We start from the raw sequence: 19,123 nt of genomic DNA, 5'->3' as shown, positions 1-19,123 counted from the left end.
CACCCATGGCTGCGCCCTTGCCCAGTCGTGAAATCCACAGATTATGTCCTAATCAATTTATTTCAATTGACAGATTTCCTTGTATGAACTGTAACTTGTAAAATCTTAGCATTTATATTTTTGTTCAGTATACATCCATAATTTAATCGGACTTGCACACAAAGAAAAGTGCATGCTGTTTCACTGAATATACAAATACACCTACACAAAACAGGAATTCTAATGAATCAGTCAATAAAGGAAAGATTTTTTTAAAAATGATGTGAAAGCAGCTCAGCCTTTATTTCAATTTGGGTAGACTTATCCGTTCTTTAAAGGGAATGTTGATATGCCAGACGACTAATATCGTCTTGCTCATGTAGTCCCCTCTTAAAACATATTACAGCTAGAGAATTGCGAATGAAGGAGTTGGACAGGCCCTTCAAACAAAGAGCAATGAGAGTATATTTTAATGTCACAAGCCAAACTCAGCAAGACAATCACTACAATTTACCAGAGAAAGAATTAAGAAAAAGTGGGTATCTTCTCTGAATAGCATTACAAGACCTTTCCTCTCTACTGATTGGAGCCTCTTCCTCTCAGCGCCATGACACCAAATAGAACCCCCTTCCCCAATGTTAAATAATTTAAAACATTCAAAGATATCATTTTTTTAATTGTATGGACTTAAAAATACAACACCATCAAACTGTAGAATGATGAAGTCAACTTACTTTCACTTCATTAAAAAAACTATAATAGAAAATAAAGACAATCAAGGAATGACAAGGGAGTTTGTGTGCGAGTGTGTCCTTGGATAGGGAAAATAATAAAAGTATACATTCCTACTCATGCAAGATACACATTTTAATGAAATACTCTGCACAGAAATGTTCATAATTAGTACAATGTATGATTTACAAGTAATTGTTTCATTTCCATTCTGTAATGCAAATCAAATAATTTTTCAGGAACTATATTTTCTTTGGATAACATTCTGGAAAACAGTTATTTACTCTGTGCTCATACCAACATGGGACAGAAGGCCCATTGTCCAACAGGAGACCAACATGGGACAGAAGACCCATTGTCCAACAGGAGACCAACAAGGGACAGGAGACCCATTGTCCAACAGGAGACCAACATCATCTACGCTTGCAAGACATGAATGAGGGTTAGTCGGGATACAAACAAAAAACGATGGGATCAGTTGCTACTACGTCGTGCTGGACCAGGCAGTGAGACATGTTGAGAGTAACTACACAGCAAACTTATAACCTCTGAGCAAGTCATGAAAGGAAGAAGCCATTTGAAATGATGAACATTAATGTTCGTCATATTGTCAATGCACAGGATGTGGCAAGGCAGTTCTGAGAGAATATAACACTGGAGTAAGATCGGTTTATGACTGTATATCAGTGACATATATGATGTATTGTAAGAGTAAAAGTGGCAGAGGCGCAAGAGGTTTGGATGATTTGAAAGACTGACTGAATGTTTTGCTTTCTCAAGACAGGAGGGAGTAGCAAACAAGAAGCCACCTTGACTAATACTGATTGAAAATAAAATATGAAACCAAGTACCATTGATCTCCCAGAATAAAATGTGCCTGTATGACAACTACAATAGCCTTCCATTCCCATAGGTGATCCCAAACTAAGTATATCAACACATCTGGGAGACCTACAACAAATTGATATGCGAAGCCTGCTATTATAGCAAAGCTACGTGAGAGGCTCTAGCTGCAATATGTGATAGCTAGCCTTCACTTAATTGGTCACAAGTGAATAAAGAGAAACCGAGGCAGAGCAATGAGAGGTTCTATATTATTCGGTCACTCACTACAGATACTGTGGTAGACATGCCTGAGGCAAGAAAGAGAGGTCTAGATCAGCACAGCAGATGAGCAGTAAAATATCCTTCAACCGTTACAGCATAATCAAAGCGATAAATCAGACAATTGTAAAAAGATACCATTCTACCCATGTCTAGAATAGGAGACTGAGAGCAAGACAGATGCAGAAACATTATTTTCCAGTATGGCTACACTTTGAGCTGATTCCAATTCACTCTTAGTGTAACTTTCCAGCTCAGGCATTTTAAATTCTTACAGGGATTGATATGTTACAGCGACACGGTTCAAACTGAAGCTTAGCACAGCTGGAGCATGGACACCAGGGGGAGGTTGGAGGTGGGTCTCAGGAGGTCAGGTCAGGATGGAGGGAGGAGTTTACATGATGTTTCCAACTAGGGCCAGTCAGAGGGAGTCACGCATTCTACAAGGACTATAGAGAGTAGTAGTAACACACTGATGTTTAATGCGGGGGGGCAGACGGACGTCAGAAATCAACAAAAACAGCAACAAACAAAGAAACAACTTGAAAAAGTAAAAACACAATTCAACCAACAACAAAAAAAGTATAGTTGTCAGATTACATTACATGACCGTCACAGACTGTAATGCAGATGAGTGAGTGAGAGTGAGAGAGAGAATTGGTACAAGTTCAGTCAGAGGGAGGGAGGGGGGAGCAGGGGAAACCAGCATTCTGACAGTGGAGAGGCTGGAAGAGGAAAAGAGATTTGAAACGAGGAAGTGGAACTATAAGTGCACTGAGGGAGTGTGCATAGAGAAAATCAGTGAATGGGGGAGTGGGGAAGTGAAAGAAGGAGAGTTGTGAATCTGACGATTAATAAATAGGGTGAAACTAGGAGTGCCAGCCGCAGTGTTTGTAATGGGATTATACAAGTGTGTGTTTCAGCGAGCGAGGGGTTGAACAGGGGGTAGGGGGGCACCAAGTGGCTGTCAGACACAATCAGCACTGAGAGAAGGTGAGCTTGATCTCATCCAGCACATTCCCAAGCAGGCCCGGCTCGTCACATTTAGCGTCGATGGACACGGTCTGATCAGCCTGAGACGGACAGGGACACAGACAGACAGAGGGCAAAGGTTACAATGATGACTCACAGCCTTCTATCTCATTTGAGTTGTCTGAACATGTGGATCTCTGGACACGTGACTGAGGAGTAGAGCTACTCACAGTTTTGACGAGCAGACACACGTGGTGACCCTGGACTGACCTGCTGTACATAGAGGCACAGGAATCGATCCTCTCCACAACTGGTAAAGAGACAAGAACACAACCATAAGCTTGTTATACCATTCAGTCCATTTGCAAACACTTTGAATTACTGACACTAATCTGTGAACAGATGCAATCTCAACATCGAAGGTCTTTATCTACCACATTATCCTCTTAAAGTGGACATGTTTACTCAAAGAGATATATTTGTGCACGAGGCAAACTAGAAAAAACACCCCCAAAAATGGTTGGGTCCATTCTCCCCTGAATACCTCTCCCATGCCTCAACCTTTCCCCTGTATCCCAGTCCCTATCCTATCCTATCCCCCACCCTCTCTCTCTCCCTTTTGCCTTCCACCGGTTTCCTCCAGTCCCAGTGTACCCACCAGAGAAGTGGTGGTGGAAGCAGATCCTGGCCAGTAGATGGTGGAAGGGCTGATTAACTCCCTCCAGCTTCAGAGAGCTCCCCTTCAGGTCCCCTGACTCCAACAGCTTAGAATAAGCATCACTGCAAACAACAACAGCAGCAATCACATTTACTACACATCACATAGCAGTTTAATCATGAGTTCAGATCAGGGCACAACACACTAAGCCAATCGCTCCAAATATACAGTTAGGTAACATTCATTATTATTGAACAGCAGAATGAGGTTCTTTGAGGGCAGCTAGTTGCACTGACCTGTAGCAGGGAGTGGTGATCAGGTATGAGGTGCAGGTAAAGTGCAGTTTAAAGTCCAGTTTCTCATGAGTGGAGGAATCATCAGTCTGTGAGAGAACATTATAACAGCAGAAGATTAATAATACGCTTTTACGGATGAGAATAAGTCAGCCAAACCTTGAGCAGTAAAAGAGACTGTATCCAGAGACAAAGTCGCAGACAGACTCACAAAGAGGGCTAGTGGGGGCGATGTCTAGCCCACCACAAAGCGTGGGCTAGACTAACTCACCTTGACTATGAATGTGAGGGTTCCCTTCAGTTTCTGGGGCATCACGATGCTCTGCACTGAGAAGATGAAGCGTGCCTCGTTTGAGATCCCTGAGGAACAAGAGGAGATCAAACAGATTAGTCTGGATGTAAAACAGGAATTTTAATATTTGGAAGTGAATGTAGTTCTCAATAATAGTCTCCATCCCGCTCTCTCCTCACCGGGGGGTAGTTGGAAGGGCACGTTGAGGCCGTCATGTGGGCCAGCTCCATCAGGCCGCTGCAGCTTGGAGTTGAGAGAGTCCAGCACATTGAACTCCATTGACTTGATAAAGCTGTCGCACTTATTCTCAAAGATGATAGAGACCACCACCTGGCTACCGTCCTGCAGGTTCCCCTGGATGTCACACACCTGGAGGAGAGGGATGAAGGGAGAGATAAAGCAGAGGTCGATCCACTCCGTAGCCAGCAGTCTTCACACAAGGAGCCCGGCAGATTGACTTGCATGCAAAACCACAGCAAACCAGCAAATCGATTCAACCATTCCAATCCCAACATGAATCCCATGTGATTTTTCATAAGCAATCTGGAAGCACTAATAGGATAGTAAAGAACCATAACGTCAAACACAAGAGGATGCCCCTGGCTTACGGTGTTCTGAATAACACGTTTTCCAATATATGCATGTCTCTGCATAACAGCTTGGTTATCACAGGGTAATTAAGCCAGGGGGCACAGTCTAAGTCACAACCATACAGCACATATATAATATTATCCTGTAAAACCCATAGCCTGCAGTTCACAGAACCTCAGCCAATACCTTATCAGCATCCTGCTTCATCTTGAAAGAGAGAAAAGGAGGTCCACATATAGTATTTATATTTTATGTTAAAATGACCCTTCCCAGTTCCCATATCATCAGCCATCCACATAGAATATACAATAGTATTTTTATTTAGTTCAGTCAAGCTTCTCTCTCAATCACGCTCACCATCTTGATGTAGGAGTTCTCAGCCAGCAGGGCGTAATTGGACATGGGCTGTAACAAGAGAAGCGTCTGGTCAGTTATTGCCCGTCACTCAATATGCAAACAAGGCAACCAGACCGACGTGTGGATTATGTATATGCTATTTGAGACAGCCAGCGTATACACAATGCACACTTGACTGTGCCAATCAAAGGGTGAAGGTGGGGATGTGTCAACAGACCAAAACCATACAATGAAAACGAGAGCTTATCTATGAATTAAACATCCAGTGGACAGGGATTTTACATAATGGACAGGGATTGGTCAGAGAATTGACAGCGTGAAAGGTGATTGGTTACTGACCGGCAGAGGCTCCTCCTCCTCCACAGTGCCGTTCTGCACAGACTCGTCTCCGGCCCCATCGCTATGATTATGATGATGATGGTGCTTCTTTTTCTTCTCCTCCTTTTTCTGCTTCTTCTTCTTCTTGTGCTTGGAGGACTTCTAAGAGGGAAACAAGCAGGGGATGAAGTGAAGGGCAGTCGATTCAGAAAGAGGGAGTGAAAATGTCCAATGGGGAAGTGCTCAGACAAGATCTGTCAAAAATACAGTATCCTGTTGTAGTGGTCTGTAATGTAGAATCCTTAGTAACAGCTAAGATTTCTGTCTTGTGATTATGGCATCATCAGTAGAGTGGAGTGACTCACAGTCTCCTCCGGCTCAGTGTCTTTGGCCTCTTCAGGCTCAGAGTCTGGTGCCACGGCAGCCACACCAGATACCATCTTAGTGGGATCCTCTGCTTCTGCTGCTGCCTGTCAACACACACCAATAAAGTTAGTTTGGACATATTTAGGAGGATAATTTATATACAACACGCATTGTCATTTATTGATCATATACAAGTACAGGTAGTAGTAGCAGCTTGGGTAAATTGTAGTAATTTGTTTGTTGTTAAGAAGTTCTTTAATGCTGACATTGTTCCAATGGACCATATATACATATACAGTTGAAGTCGGAAGTTTACATACACCTTAGCCAAATACATTTAAACTCAGTTTTTCACAATTCCTGACATTTAATCCTAGTAAAAATTCCCTGTCTTAGGGCAGTTAGGATCACGACTTTATTTTAAGAATGTGAAATGTCAGAATAATAGTAGAGAGAATGATTTATTTCAGCTTTTATTTCTTTCATCACATTCCCAGTGGGTCAGAAGTTTACATACACTCAATTAGTATTTGGTAGCATTGCCTTTAAATTGTTTAACTTGGGTCAAACGTGTCGGGTAGCCTTCCACAAGCTTCCCACAATAAGTTGGGTGAATTTTGGCCCATTCCTCCTGACAGAGCTGGTGTAACTGAGTCAGGTTTGTAGGCCTCCTTGCTCGCACACGCTTTTTCAGTTGAGCCCACAAATGTTCTATAGGATTGAGGTCAGGGCTTTGTGATGGCCACTCCAATACCTTGACTTTGTTGTCCTTAAGCCATTTTGCCACAACTTTGGAAGTATGCTTGGGGTTATGGTCCATTTGGAAGACCCATTTGCAACCAAGCTTTAACTTCCTGACTGATGTCTTGAGATGTTGCTTCAATATATCCACATAGTTTTCCCTTCCTCATGATGCCATCTATTTTGTGAAGTGCACCAGTCCCTCCTGCAGCAAAGCACCCCCACAGCATGATGCTGCCAACCCTGTGCTTCACGGTTGGGATGGTGTTCTTCGGCTTGCAAGGTCCCCCTTTTTCCTCCAAACATAGCGATGGTCATTATGGCCAAACAGTTCTATTTTTGTTTCATCAGACCAGAGGACACTTCTCCAAAAAGCCAGACTACGCCAAACCGTAGTCTGGCTTTTTTATGGCGGTTTTAGAGCAGTGGCTTCTTCCTTGCTGAGCGGCCTTTCAGGTTATGTCGATATAGGACTCGTTTTGCTGTGGATATAGATACTTTTGTACCAGTTTCCTCCAGCATCTTCACAAGGTCCTTTGCTGTTGTTCTGGGATTGATTTGCACTTTTCGCACCAAAGTACGTTAATCTCTAGGAGACCGAATGAGTCTCCTTCCTGAGGGGTATGATGGCTGCGTGGTCCCATGGTGTTTATACTTGCGTACTATTGTTTGTACAGATGAATGTGGTACCTTCAGGCATTTGGAAATTGCTCCCAAGGATGAACCAGACTTGTGGAGGTCTACAATTGTTTTTCTGAGGACTTGGCTGATTTTTTTTAATTTTACCATGATGTCAAGCAAAGAGGCACTGAGTTTGAAGGTAGGCCTTGAAATAAATCCACAGGTACACCTCCAATGGACTCAAATTATGTCAATTAGCCTATCAGAAGCTTCTAAAGCCATGACATCATTTTCTGGAATTTCCAAGCTGTTTAAAAGGCACAGTCAACTTAGTGTATGTAAACTTCTGACCCACTGGAATTGTGATACAGTGAATTATAAGTGAAATAATCTGTCTGTAAACAATTGTTGGAAAACTTACTTGTGTCATGCATAAAGTAGATGTCCTAACCGACTTGCCAAAACGATAGTTTGTTAACAAGAAATTTGTGGAGTGGTTGAAAAACGAGTTTTAATGACTCCAACCTAAGTGTATGTTAACTTTCGACTTCAAACTGTATATACATACACACATATATACATACTCCTGTTCAAAAGTTTGGGGTCACTTAGAAATGTCCTTGTTTTTGAAAGAAAAGCAATTTTTTTGACCATTAAAATAACATCAAATTGATCAGAAATACAATGTAGACATTGTTGATGTTGGAAATGGCTATTGTAGCTGGAAATGGCTGATTTTTAATGCAATATCTACATAGGCGTACAGAGGCCCATTATCAGCAACCATCATTCCTGTGTTCCAATGGCACATTGTGTTTGCTAATCCAAGTGTATCATTTGAAAAGGCATAATTGATCATTAGAAAACCCTTTTGCAATTATGTTAGCACAGCTGAAAACGGTTGTGCTGATTAAAGAAGCAATAAAACTGGCCTTCTTGAGACAAGTTGAGTATCTGGAGCATCAGCAATTGTGGATTCGATTACAGGCTCAAAATGGCCAGAAACTCGTCAGTCTATTCTTGTTCTGAGAAATGAAGGCTATTCCATGTGAGAAATTGCCAAGAAACTGAAGATCTCGTACAACATATACACACATGTCCACTATTATTCTACAATGTAGAAAATAGTAAAAAGAAAAGAAAAACCCTGGAATGAGTAGGTGTGTCCAAACTTTTGACTGGTCCTGTGTGTGTGTGTGTGTGTGTGTGTGTGTGTGTGTGTACAGTGGGGAGTATTTGATACACTGCCGATTTTGCAGGTTTTCCTACTTACAAAGCATGTAGAGGTCTGTCATTTTTATCATAGGTACACTTAAACTGTGAGAGACGGAATCTAAAACAAAAATCCAGAAAATTACATTGTATGATTTTTAAGTAATTATTTTGCATTTTATTGCATGACATAAGTATTTGATACATCAGAAAAGCAGAACTTAATATTTGGTACAGAAACCTTTCTTTGCAATTACAGAGATCATACATTTCCTGTAGGTCTTGACCAGGTTTGCACACACTGCAGCAGGGATTTTGGCCCACTCCTCCATACAGACCTTCTCCAGATCCTTCAGGTTTCGGGGCTGTCGCTGGGCAATACAGACTTTCAGCTCCCTCCAAAGATTTTCTATTGGGTTCAGGTCTGGAGACTGGCTAGGCCACTCCAGGACCTTGAGATGCTTCTTACGGAGCCACTCCTTAGTTGCCCTGGCTGTGTGTTTCGGTCGTTGTCATGCTGGAAGACCCAGCCACGACCCATCTTCAATGCTCTTACTGAGAGAAGGAGGTTGTTGGCCAAGATCTCGCGATACATGGCCCCATCCATCCTCCCCTCAATACGGTGCAGTCGTCCTGTCCCCTTTGCAGAAAAGCATCCCCAAAGAATGATGTTTCCACCTCCATGCTTCACGGTAGGGATGGTGTTCTTGGGGTTGTACTCCTCCTTCTTCTTCCTCCAAACACGGCGAGTGGAGTTTAGACCAAAAAGCTATATTTTTATCTCATCAGACCACATAACCTTCTCCCATTCCTCCTCTGGATCATCCAGATGGTCATTGGCAAACTTCAGACAGGCCTGGACATGCGCTGGCTTGAGCAGGGGGACCTTGCATGCGCTGCAGGATTTTAATCCATGACGGCGTAGTGTGTTACTAATGGTTTTCTTTGAGACTGTGGTCCCAGCTCTCTTCAGGTCATTGACCAGGTCCTGCCGTGTAGTTCTGGGCTGATCCCTCACCTTCCTCATGATCATTGATGCCCCACGTGGTGAGATCTTGCATGGAGCCCCAGACCGAGGGTGATTGACCATCATCTTGAACTTCTTCCATTTTCTAATAATTGTGCCAACAGTTGTTGCCTTCTCACCAAGCTGCTTGCCTATTGTCCAGTAGCCCATCCCAGCCTTGTGCAGGTCTACAGTTTTATCCCTGATGTCCTTACACAGCTCTCTGGTCTTGGCCATTGTGGAGAGGTCGGAGTCTGTTTGATTGAGTGTGTGGACAGGTGTCTTTTATACAGGTAACGAGTTCAAACAGGTGCAGTTAATACAGGTAATGAGTGGAGAACAGGAGGGCTTCTTAAAGAAAAACTAACAGGTCTGTGAGAGCCGGAATTCTTACTGGTTGGTAGGTGATCAAATACTTATGTCATGCAATAAAATGCAAATTAATTACTTAAAAATCATACAATGTGATTTTCTGGATTTTTGTTTTAGATTCCGTCTCTCACAGTTGAAGTGTACCTATGATAAAAATTACAGACCTCTACATGCTTTGTAAGTAGGAAAACCTGCAAAATCGGCAGTGTATCAAATACTTGTTCTCCCCACTGTATATATATATATATATATATATATACACACATACAGTGAGGGAAAAAAGTATTTGATCCCCTGCTGATTTTGTACGTTTGCCCACTGACAAAGAAATTATCAGTCTATAATTGCATGGTAGGTTTATTTGAACAGTGAGAGACAGAATAACAACAACAAAAAACTGAAAAACGCATATCAAAAATGTTATAAATTGATTTGCATTTTAATTAGGGAAATAAGTATTTGACCCCCTCTCAATCAGAAAGATTTCCCGGCTCCCAGGTGTCTTTTATACAGGTAACGAGCTGAGATTGGGAGCACACTTAAAGGGAGTGCTCCTAATCTCAGCTTGTTACCTGTATAAAAGACACCTGTCCACAGAAGCAATCAATCAATCAGATTCCAAACTCTCCACCATGGCCAAGACCAAAGAGCTCTCCAAGGATGTCTGGGACAAGATTATAGACCTACACAAGGCTGGAATGGGCTACAAGACCATCGCCAAGCAGCTTGGTGAGAAGGTGACAACAGTTGGTGCGATTTTTCGCAAATGGAAGAAACACAAAAGAACTGTCAATCTCCCTCAGCCTGGGGCTCCATGCAAGATCTCACCTTGTGGAGTTGCAATGATCATGAGAACGGTGAGGAATCAGCCCAGAACTACATGGGATGATCTTGTCAATGATCTCAAGGCAGCTGGGACCATAGTCACCAAGAAAACAATTGGTAACACACTACGCCGTGAAGGACTGAAATCCTGCAGCGCCCGCAAGGTCCCCCTGCTCAAGAAAGCACATATACAGGCCCATCTGAAGTTTGCCAATGAACATCTGAATGATTCAGAGGAGAACTGGGTGAAAGTGTTGTGGTCAGATGAGACCAAAATGAAGCTCTTTGGCATCAACTCAACTCGCCGTGTTTGGAGGAGGAGGAATGCTGCCTATGACCTTAAGAACACCATCCCCACCGTCAAACACAGAGGTGGAAACATTATGCTTTGGGGGTGTTTTTCTGCTAAGGGGACAGGACAACTTCACCGCATCAAAGAACGATGGACGGGGCCATGTACCATCAAATCTTGTGTGAGAACCTCCTTCCCTCAGCCAGGGCATTGAAAATGGGTCGTGGATGGGTATTCCAGCATGACAATGACCCAAAACACACGGCCAAGACAACAAAGGAGTGGCTCAAGAAGAAGCACATTAAGGTCCTGGAGTGGCCTAGCCAGTCTCCAGACCTTAATCCCATAGAAAATCTGTGGAGGGAGCTGAAGGTTTGAGTTGCCAAACGTCAGCCTCGAAACCTTAATGACTTGGAGAAGATCTGCAAAGAGGAGTGGGACAAAATCCCTCCTGAGATGTGTGCAAACCTGGTGGCCAACTACAAGAAACGTCTGACCTCTGTGATTGGCAACAAGGGTTTTGCCATCAAGTACTAAGTCATATTTTGCAGAGGGGTCAAATACTTATTTCCCTCATTAAAATGCAAATTAATTTATAACATTTTTGACATGCGTTTTTCTGGATTTTTTTGTTGTTATTCTGTCGCTCACTGTTCAAATAAACCTTTGCCTTTGTCAGTGGGCAAAGATACAAAATCAGCAAGAGATAGATAGATATCTGTGCTTTAGAGGAACGATAGACTCAAAACACACACAAAAAAAACAGAAGAACAGAAACATGTTCAAACAGGACGTTTGGGTGACTGATAGACGTACAGCCTATTTCCTGAGGGCAGACGGTTGGTGTGATGTTCCTTATACATTTTCTCAACATGCAGAGCCCCCAAATAAACGTACAGGCCAATGATCAGATTCTGCTTTAAACAGTCACATACAGCAGGGGCTGAACACAGGACAGAGAGTGTGGGGTCACAGAGACTTTAAAGTAACTTTATGACCTAGTCTGAGCTCAAACTGAATACTGTACTGTTCTCTTTAGTCTCCCGCCTGGTCTAACAGCTGCTCTGGGCTAGAGAGGTCGTCTGCACACACACACGTCCATGTGCAGTCACACGCACAGGGTATGTAGTCAAACACTCAGTCAGTAGTCAAAAACACTGTCTATATGTAGTCATACACACGAAGAGCTGTGCTACTGTTGCTGTGGTTTGACTTGATCAACAGGAACTGTCAGCAAGATTCCAGACACTCTGAGGCCCCTGAACTTGACAACAACTGTGACCACCACTGACAGGAAACAGACACACAGTGAGGAAAACAAAAACAGAGAGAACCAACACTAAGAAACACAATTACAAAGAACAGAAAACCACAGCCCAAGAATGAGTAGGGTTATGTGGCCTGTGAAAGAGAGGAAGTAATGTAAGTGTGAAAGAAGAGAAGAGTGAATGGAAGAAAGAAAGGAAAGAAAGAACCACGCATGGTGAGGAGGATCAGACGAGAGCAGAGGATGCATGAAGAGGTGATGTTAGAACACAAATGACAACAAGGACAAGGAATGACTAAGAGAGAGAGAGGAACTCAACCTGAGGGTTAGAGGGCACTGGAGCATTTGAGAGCCAGAAATCCAGATCCGAAGCCTAGAACAGGGAGGGAGGGAGGGGCGAGGGGGTTGGGGGCAGACAGGTTAAACATTTTAGCGCTACCTCTTCATGAAAATGGATACAGAGATTACACTGTTCTTTTCATGAATAAATCAAGTATTTCAAGAGAGACTACGCGCACTGAAATCTTAGCACACATACCGATACTTGATTTAATCTTTATTGCTGATAGTATGGGAGGGGGCTTGAAAGCAGCAATGACAATGTTTGATGAATGAAAATGATCAAAGAAATGTGTTTGCTTGACTAATTATCTGACCTCTTTAATTCAAATCAAATTCTTAGTTTCAAATTATTTAGTGTCAGTCCTCATTCTACAATAGATGTAGATGAATAACAGGATTGACAAAATACCCTACACAGAATGTAATTGTGCATTGATTAACTCCTCATTGATTTATTTAATTCTTACTAATAACCCCCATAAATATTTGTCTAGAGGCATATTTAAATATGATCTCAGTGATCATTTTCCCATAGTATGTATTAGAGATACCGGACAGCAAAATACTCATTCTAATGTTATCCTCAAGGGTTTTTACATTAAATGTTCTACTCTGATTAAGCCACTACCTCCTGTATTCCTATCCCAGAGTTCACTCTAGAAAATGTATCCTCCATATTCATTCCTCTGGCCGATAAACACACCCCTTTTAAACAATTCAGAGTCAAAGATAGATCTAACCCTTGGTTTTCTTCAGGGCGATCAGAGCTCATTCAGATGAGAAATCAGGCCTGGGCCAAAACAAGGAAAACTGACTCTGTAGTGGACTGGCAATCTTTCAGACAACTGAGAAACAGATGTACTATATTGATTAAGAAAGCTAAATCAAGCTAATTATTAAAGCTCCATCTCTGAGCCTGCTAGTAATCCTTCTACATTTTGGAAAACAGTAAATGCACTGAAGCGTACAAATTCATTTTCTTCCCTGCCTAAGCAAGTTCTGTCTGACTCTGGCATCATAACTGAGAACAATGGGATAAGTGATGCTTTTAATCATCATTTTATCTTGACAAGCTTTTTATTTGAGAGAAACTGTGGTTTAATTGACCCTGGTCAGTCAATCAACTGCTCTTCCCTCTGCCAGCCTCTAGCTGACTTGACGGTTAACCGTCAATGTCTAGTGAATCTTTGTTTTCATTTCAACAATTTACTACCTGTGATGTGCTAGATGCCTTACTTAAGATTGATGTTAAAGAAAAAATACTGGGGCTGATTTTTGCTGCATCTACGTGAGAATGCTATTCATTGACTACAACTCGGCATTCAACACCATAGTGCCCTCAAAGCTCATCACTAAGCTAAGGATCCTGGGACTAAACACCTCCCTCTGCAACTGGATCCTGGACTTCCTGACGGGCCGCCCCCAGGTGGTAAGGGTAGGTAACAACACATCTGCCACACTGATCCTCAACACGGGGGCCCCTCAGGGGTGCGTGCTCAGTCCCCTCCTGCACTCTCTGTTCACCCATGACTGCATGGCCAGGCACGACTCCAACACCATCATTAAGTTTGCCGACGACACAACAGTGGTAGGCCTGATCACCGACAACGATGAGACAGCCTATAGAGAGGAGGTCAGAGACCTGGCCGTGTGGTGCCAGGACAACAACCTCTCCCTCAACGTGACCAAGACAAAGGAGATGATTGTGGACTACAGGAAAAAAAAAAGAGGACTGAGCACACCCCCATTCTCATCGACGGGGCTGTAGTGGAACAGGTTGAGAGCTTCAAGTTCCTTGGTGTCCACATCACCAACAAACTATCATGGTCCAAACACACCAAGACAGTCGTGAAGAGGGCACGACAAAGCTTATTCCCCCTCAGGAGACTGAAAAGATTTGGCATGGGTCCTCAGATCCTCAAAAAGTTATACAGCTGCACCATCGAGAGCATCCTGACTGGTTGCGTCACCGCCTGGTATGGCAACTGCTTGGCCTCCGACCGCAAGGCACTACAGAGGGTAGTGCGTACGGCCCAGTACATCACTGGGGCCAAGCTTCCTGCCATCCAGGACCTCTATACCAGGCGGTGTCAGAGGAAGGCCCTCAAAATTGTCAAAGACTACAGCCACCCTAGTCATAGACTGTTCTCTCTGCTACCGCACGGCAAGCGGTACCGGAGTGCCAAGTCTAGGTCCAAAAGACTTCTCAACAGCTTCTACCCCCAAGCCATAAGACTCCTGAACAGCTAATCATAGCTACCCGGACTATTTGCACTGCCCCCCCACCCCATCATTTTTACGCTGCTGCTACTCTGTTAATTATTTATGCATAGTCACTTTAACTCTACCCACATGTACATATTACCTCAACTAGCCGGTGCCCCCGCACATTGACTCTGCAACGGCACCCCCCTGTATATATAGCCTCCCTACTGTTACTTTATTTTACTTCTGCTCTTTTTTTTTCCCTCAACACTTTTTTTGTTGTTTTATTTTTACTTTTTTTGTTAAAAATAAATGCACTGTTGGTTAAGGGCTGTAAGTAAGCATTTCACTGTAATGTCTGCACCTGTTGTATTCGGCGCATGTGACCAATACAATTTTATTTTATTTGATCTCTCTGCCCCCCAAATGTGGAATCATTAACCCATATTTTTTACCTGACGATTATATGTGGTACTATCCCCAAGGTTTGGAAGGTGGCCCATGTACTCCCCCTTCAAAGGTGGTTACCCTTACGAACTAAATAATTAATGATCGGCCTATTCCTAAACTTTCTTGCCTAGCTAAAATATTAGAATCCTTTATTCATTCTCAGCTAAGATCTTTCTTATCTTTGAAATGTATTCTAAATGTACATCAGTCGGGTTTTAGACCAGGTCATAGCACTATCTCTGCTGCATCCCTAGTTATAAATGATGTGGTTAACTGTATGGATAAAAGGCAACATTGTGCTGCCCTCTCCCGGTCAAAGGCCTTCGATACTGTTGATCACTCACTGCTTTCCTCAATTGGCCTACACCAGGCTGCATGTAAATGGTTTCAAAATTACTTGACATATAAAACTCAATGTGTATCTACTGATGGTGTTAAATCAGGTTTTCTGAGCATAACGAAAGGTGTCCTGCAGGGGTCGATTCTGGGTCCTGTACTTTTTATTGTTTACATTAACAATATTGACAAAAATTAACCTGCACCATGCCAATGATACTGTTGTGTATGCTCTTGCCACCACGGTTGACCAGGCTCTATCTGACCTACAGTCTGCCTTCATTGTATTACAGAAAAAGATCTGTCGTCGTGCCCTTGGGCAAGGCGCTTGACCCTGGTTGCTCCTGTGGGTCGCTCTGGATGAGAGTCTGCTAGATGACTGAACGTAATGTAAAAGTTGAGCGGCTTCAAAGCAGGTAGATTGTATGTTTTAATCCTCAATATATATTTTATAGTGTTTAACATGATTTTTGAATGACTACCTCATCTCTGTACCCCACACATACAATGATCTGTAAGATCCCTCATTCGAGCAGTGAATTTCAAACACAGATTCAACCACAAAGACCAGGGAGGTTTTCCAATGCCTCGCATAGAAGGGTTGCTATTGGTAGATAAAAATAAATAAATAAATAAAAAAGACATTAAATATTCCTTTGAGCATGGTGAAGTTATTAATTACTCTTTGGATGGTTTATCAATACACCCAGTCCCTACAAAAGATACAGGCGTCCTTCCTAACTCAGTTGCCATAGAGGAAGGAAACTGCTCAAGGATTTAAAACAATTACAGAGTTTAATGGCTGTGATAAGACAAAACTGAGGATGTACAGTTGAAGTCGGAAGTTTACATACACTTAGGTTGGAGTCATTAAAACTCGTTTTTCAACCACTCCACAAATTTCTTGTTAACAAACTATAGTTTTGGCAAGTCGGTTAGGACATCTACTTTGTGCATGACAAGTAATTTTTCCAACAATTGTTTACAGACAGATTATTTCACATCATTTACTGTATCACAATTACAGTGGGTCAAAAGTGTACATACACTAAGTTGACTGTGCCTTTAAACAGCTTGGAAAATTCCAGAAAATGATGTCATGGCTTTAGAAGCTTCTGATAGGCTAATTGACATCATTTGAGTCAATTGGAGGTGTACCTGTGGATGTATTTCAAGTCCTACCTTCAAACTCAGTGCCTCTTTGCTTGACATCATGGGAAAATCAAAAGAAAATCAGCCAAGACCTCAGAAAAAAAAATTGTAGACCTCCACAAGTCTGGTTCATCCTTGGGAGCAATTTCCAAACGCCTGAAGATACCACGTTCATCTGTACAAACAATAGTACGCAAGTATAAACACCATGGGACCACGCAGCCGTCATACCGCTCAGGAAGGAGACGTGTTCTGTCTCCTAGAGATTAACGTACTTTGGTGCGAAAAGTGCAAATCAATCCCAGAACAAAAGCAAAGGACCTTGTGAAGATGCTGGAGGAAACAGGTACAAAAGTATCTATATCCACAGTAAAACGAGTCCTATATCGACATAACCTGAAAGGCCGCTCAGCAAGGAAGAAGCCACTGCTCCAAAACAGCCATATAAAAGCCAGACTACGGTTTGCAACTGCACATGGGGAAAAATATCATACTTTTTGGAGAAATGTCCTGATGAAACAAAAATAGAACTGTTTGGCCATAATGACCATCGTTATGTTTGGAGGAAAAAGGGGGTACTTGCAAGCCGAAGAACACCATCCCAACCGTGATGCACGGGGGTGGTAGCATCCTGCTGTGGGGGTGCTTTGCTGCAGGAGGGACTGGTGCACTTCACAAAATAGATGGCATCATGAGGAAGGAAAATTATGTGGATATATTGAAGCAACATCTCAAGACATCAGTCAGGAAGTTAAAGCTTGGTCTTAAATGGGTCTTCCAAATGGACAATGACCCCAAGCATACTTCCAAAGTTGTGGCAAAATGGCTTAAGGACAACAAAGTCAAGGTATTGGAGTGGCCATCACAAAGCCCTGACCTCAATCTTATAGAAAATCTGTGGGCAGAACTGAAAAAGCATGTGCGAGCAAGGAGGCCTACAAACCTGACTCAGTTACACCAGCTCTGTCAGGAGGAACGGGCCAAAATTCACCCAACTTATTATGGGAAGCTTGTGGAAGGCTACCTGAAACGTTTGACCCAAGTTAAACAATTTAAAGGCAATGCTACCAAATACTAATTGAGTGTATGTAAACTTCTGACCCACTGGGAATGTGATGAAAGAAATAAAAGCTTAAATAAATAATTCTCTACAATTATTCTGACATTTCACATTCTTAAAATAAAGTGGTGATCCTAACTGACCTAAAACAGGGAATTTTTACTAGGATTAAATGTCAGGAATTGTGAAAAACTGAGTTTAAATGTATTTGGCTAAGGTGTATGTAAACTTCCGACTTCAACTGTATCAACAACATTGTAATTACTCTACAATGCTAACAGAATTGACAAGAGTGAAAAGGAGAATATAAATATTCCAAAACATGCATCCTGTTTGCAACAAGGCACTAAAGTAATACTGCAAAAAATGTGGCAAAGCAATTAACTTTTTGTCCTGAATACAAAGTGTTATGTTTCCGGCAAATCCAATACAACACATTACTGAGTACCACTCCATTTTTTAAAGCATAGTCGTGGCTGCCTCCTGTTATGGGTAAGCTTGTAATCGTTAAGGACTGGGGAGTTTTCAGGATAAAAAAATAAACAGAATGGAGCTAAGCACAGGCAAAATCCTAGAGGAAAACCTGGTTCAGTCTGCTTTCCACCAGACACTGGGAGATGAATTCACCCTTCAGCAGGACAATAACCTAAAACACAAGGCCTAATCTACACTGGAGTTGCTTACCAAGAAGACAGTGAATGTTCCCGAGTGGCCAAGTTACAGTTTTGACTTAAATCTACTTGAAAATCTATGGCAAGACCTGAAAATGGTTGTCTAGCAGTGATCAACAACCAATTTGACAGAGTTTTAAGAATTTTGAAAATAATAAATGGCCAAATGTTGTACAATCCAGTTGTGCAAAGCTCTTAGAGATTACGCAAAAAGGCTCTAAGCTGTAATCGCTGCCAAAGGTGTTTCTACAAATTATTGACAGGGGTGTGAATACTTACGTAAATTAGATATTTCTGTATTTCTTTTTCAATACATTTGCAAACATTTCTAAAAACGTGTTCACTTTGTGGGGTATTGTGTGTAGATGGGTGAGAAAGAAAATCTATTTAATCCATTTTGAATTCAGGATGTAACAAAATGTGGAATAAGTCAAGGGGTATGAATACTTTCTGAAGGCACTGTATGTTGTTCTATAGAATGCATAAAAGTAACTGATGATTTAAGCATATGTACTTTGGATGGTGCCCATATTGATAGCATCCCTGCTTATAAGTACACTATATATACAAAAGTATGTGGACACCCCTTCGGCTAACTCAGCCACACCCATTGCTGACAGGTGTATAAAATCGAGCACACCGCCACGCAATCTCCATAGACAAACATTGGCAGTAGAATGGCCTCAATGAAGAGCTCAGTGACTTTCAACGTGGCACCGTCATAGGATGCCACCTTTCCAACAAGTTATTTTGTTAAATTTCTGCCCTGCTAGAGCTGCCCCGGTCAACTGTAAGTGCGGTTACATCTAATGGCATTAATGAAATGGCAGCTGCATTCATATAGATGATGTCGCCACAGTCTATGACCGTTAGGAACGTCGACTGAATAACCTGCTTTCTACTATTTAG

At 42.2% G+C, this 19,123-nt stretch overlaps 1 protein-coding gene across 6 annotated transcripts in view; it reads right to left on the bottom strand.

The window, feature by feature from the left end:
- Positions 1-2,402: 2,402 nt before the first annotated feature.
- Positions 2,403-19,123, bottom strand: part of LOC121533497 (AP-3 complex subunit delta-1) — a 34,458-nt gene continuing 17,737 nt past the window's right edge. For 3 of the 6 annotated variants that reach the window (XM_041839480.1, XM_041839478.1, XM_041839481.1), the window contains 11 exons: positions 12,318-12,371; positions 5,662-5,766; positions 5,318-5,458; positions 4,979-5,026; positions 4,808-4,828; positions 4,210-4,399; positions 4,010-4,098; positions 3,742-3,827; positions 3,446-3,567; positions 3,018-3,097; positions 2,403-2,888 (listed from right to left, as the gene is read on the bottom strand). In XM_041839480.1, the coding sequence (XP_041695414.1) occupies positions 2,793-2,888; positions 3,018-3,097; positions 3,446-3,567; positions 3,742-3,827; positions 4,010-4,098; positions 4,210-4,399; positions 4,808-4,828; positions 4,979-5,026; positions 5,318-5,458; positions 5,662-5,766; positions 12,318-12,371 (1,032 nt within the window). In that variant the 3' untranslated portion in view covers positions 2,403-2,792. The remainder of the gene's footprint in view (positions 2,889-3,017; positions 3,098-3,445; positions 3,568-3,741; positions 3,828-4,009; positions 4,099-4,209; positions 4,400-4,807; positions 4,829-4,978; positions 5,027-5,317; positions 5,459-5,661; positions 5,767-12,317; positions 12,372-19,123) is intronic. The other 3 variants (XM_041839482.1, XM_041839484.1, XM_041839483.1) reach the window with 2 other exon arrangements.

This window comes from Coregonus clupeaformis, chromosome 20, assembly GCF_020615455.1.
Source record: "Coregonus clupeaformis isolate EN_2021a chromosome 20, ASM2061545v1, whole genome shotgun sequence".
Taxonomy (NCBI): Eukaryota; Metazoa; Chordata; class Actinopteri; order Salmoniformes; family Salmonidae; genus Coregonus; species Coregonus clupeaformis.
This window is presented reverse-complemented; position numbering and strand designations above follow the sequence as displayed.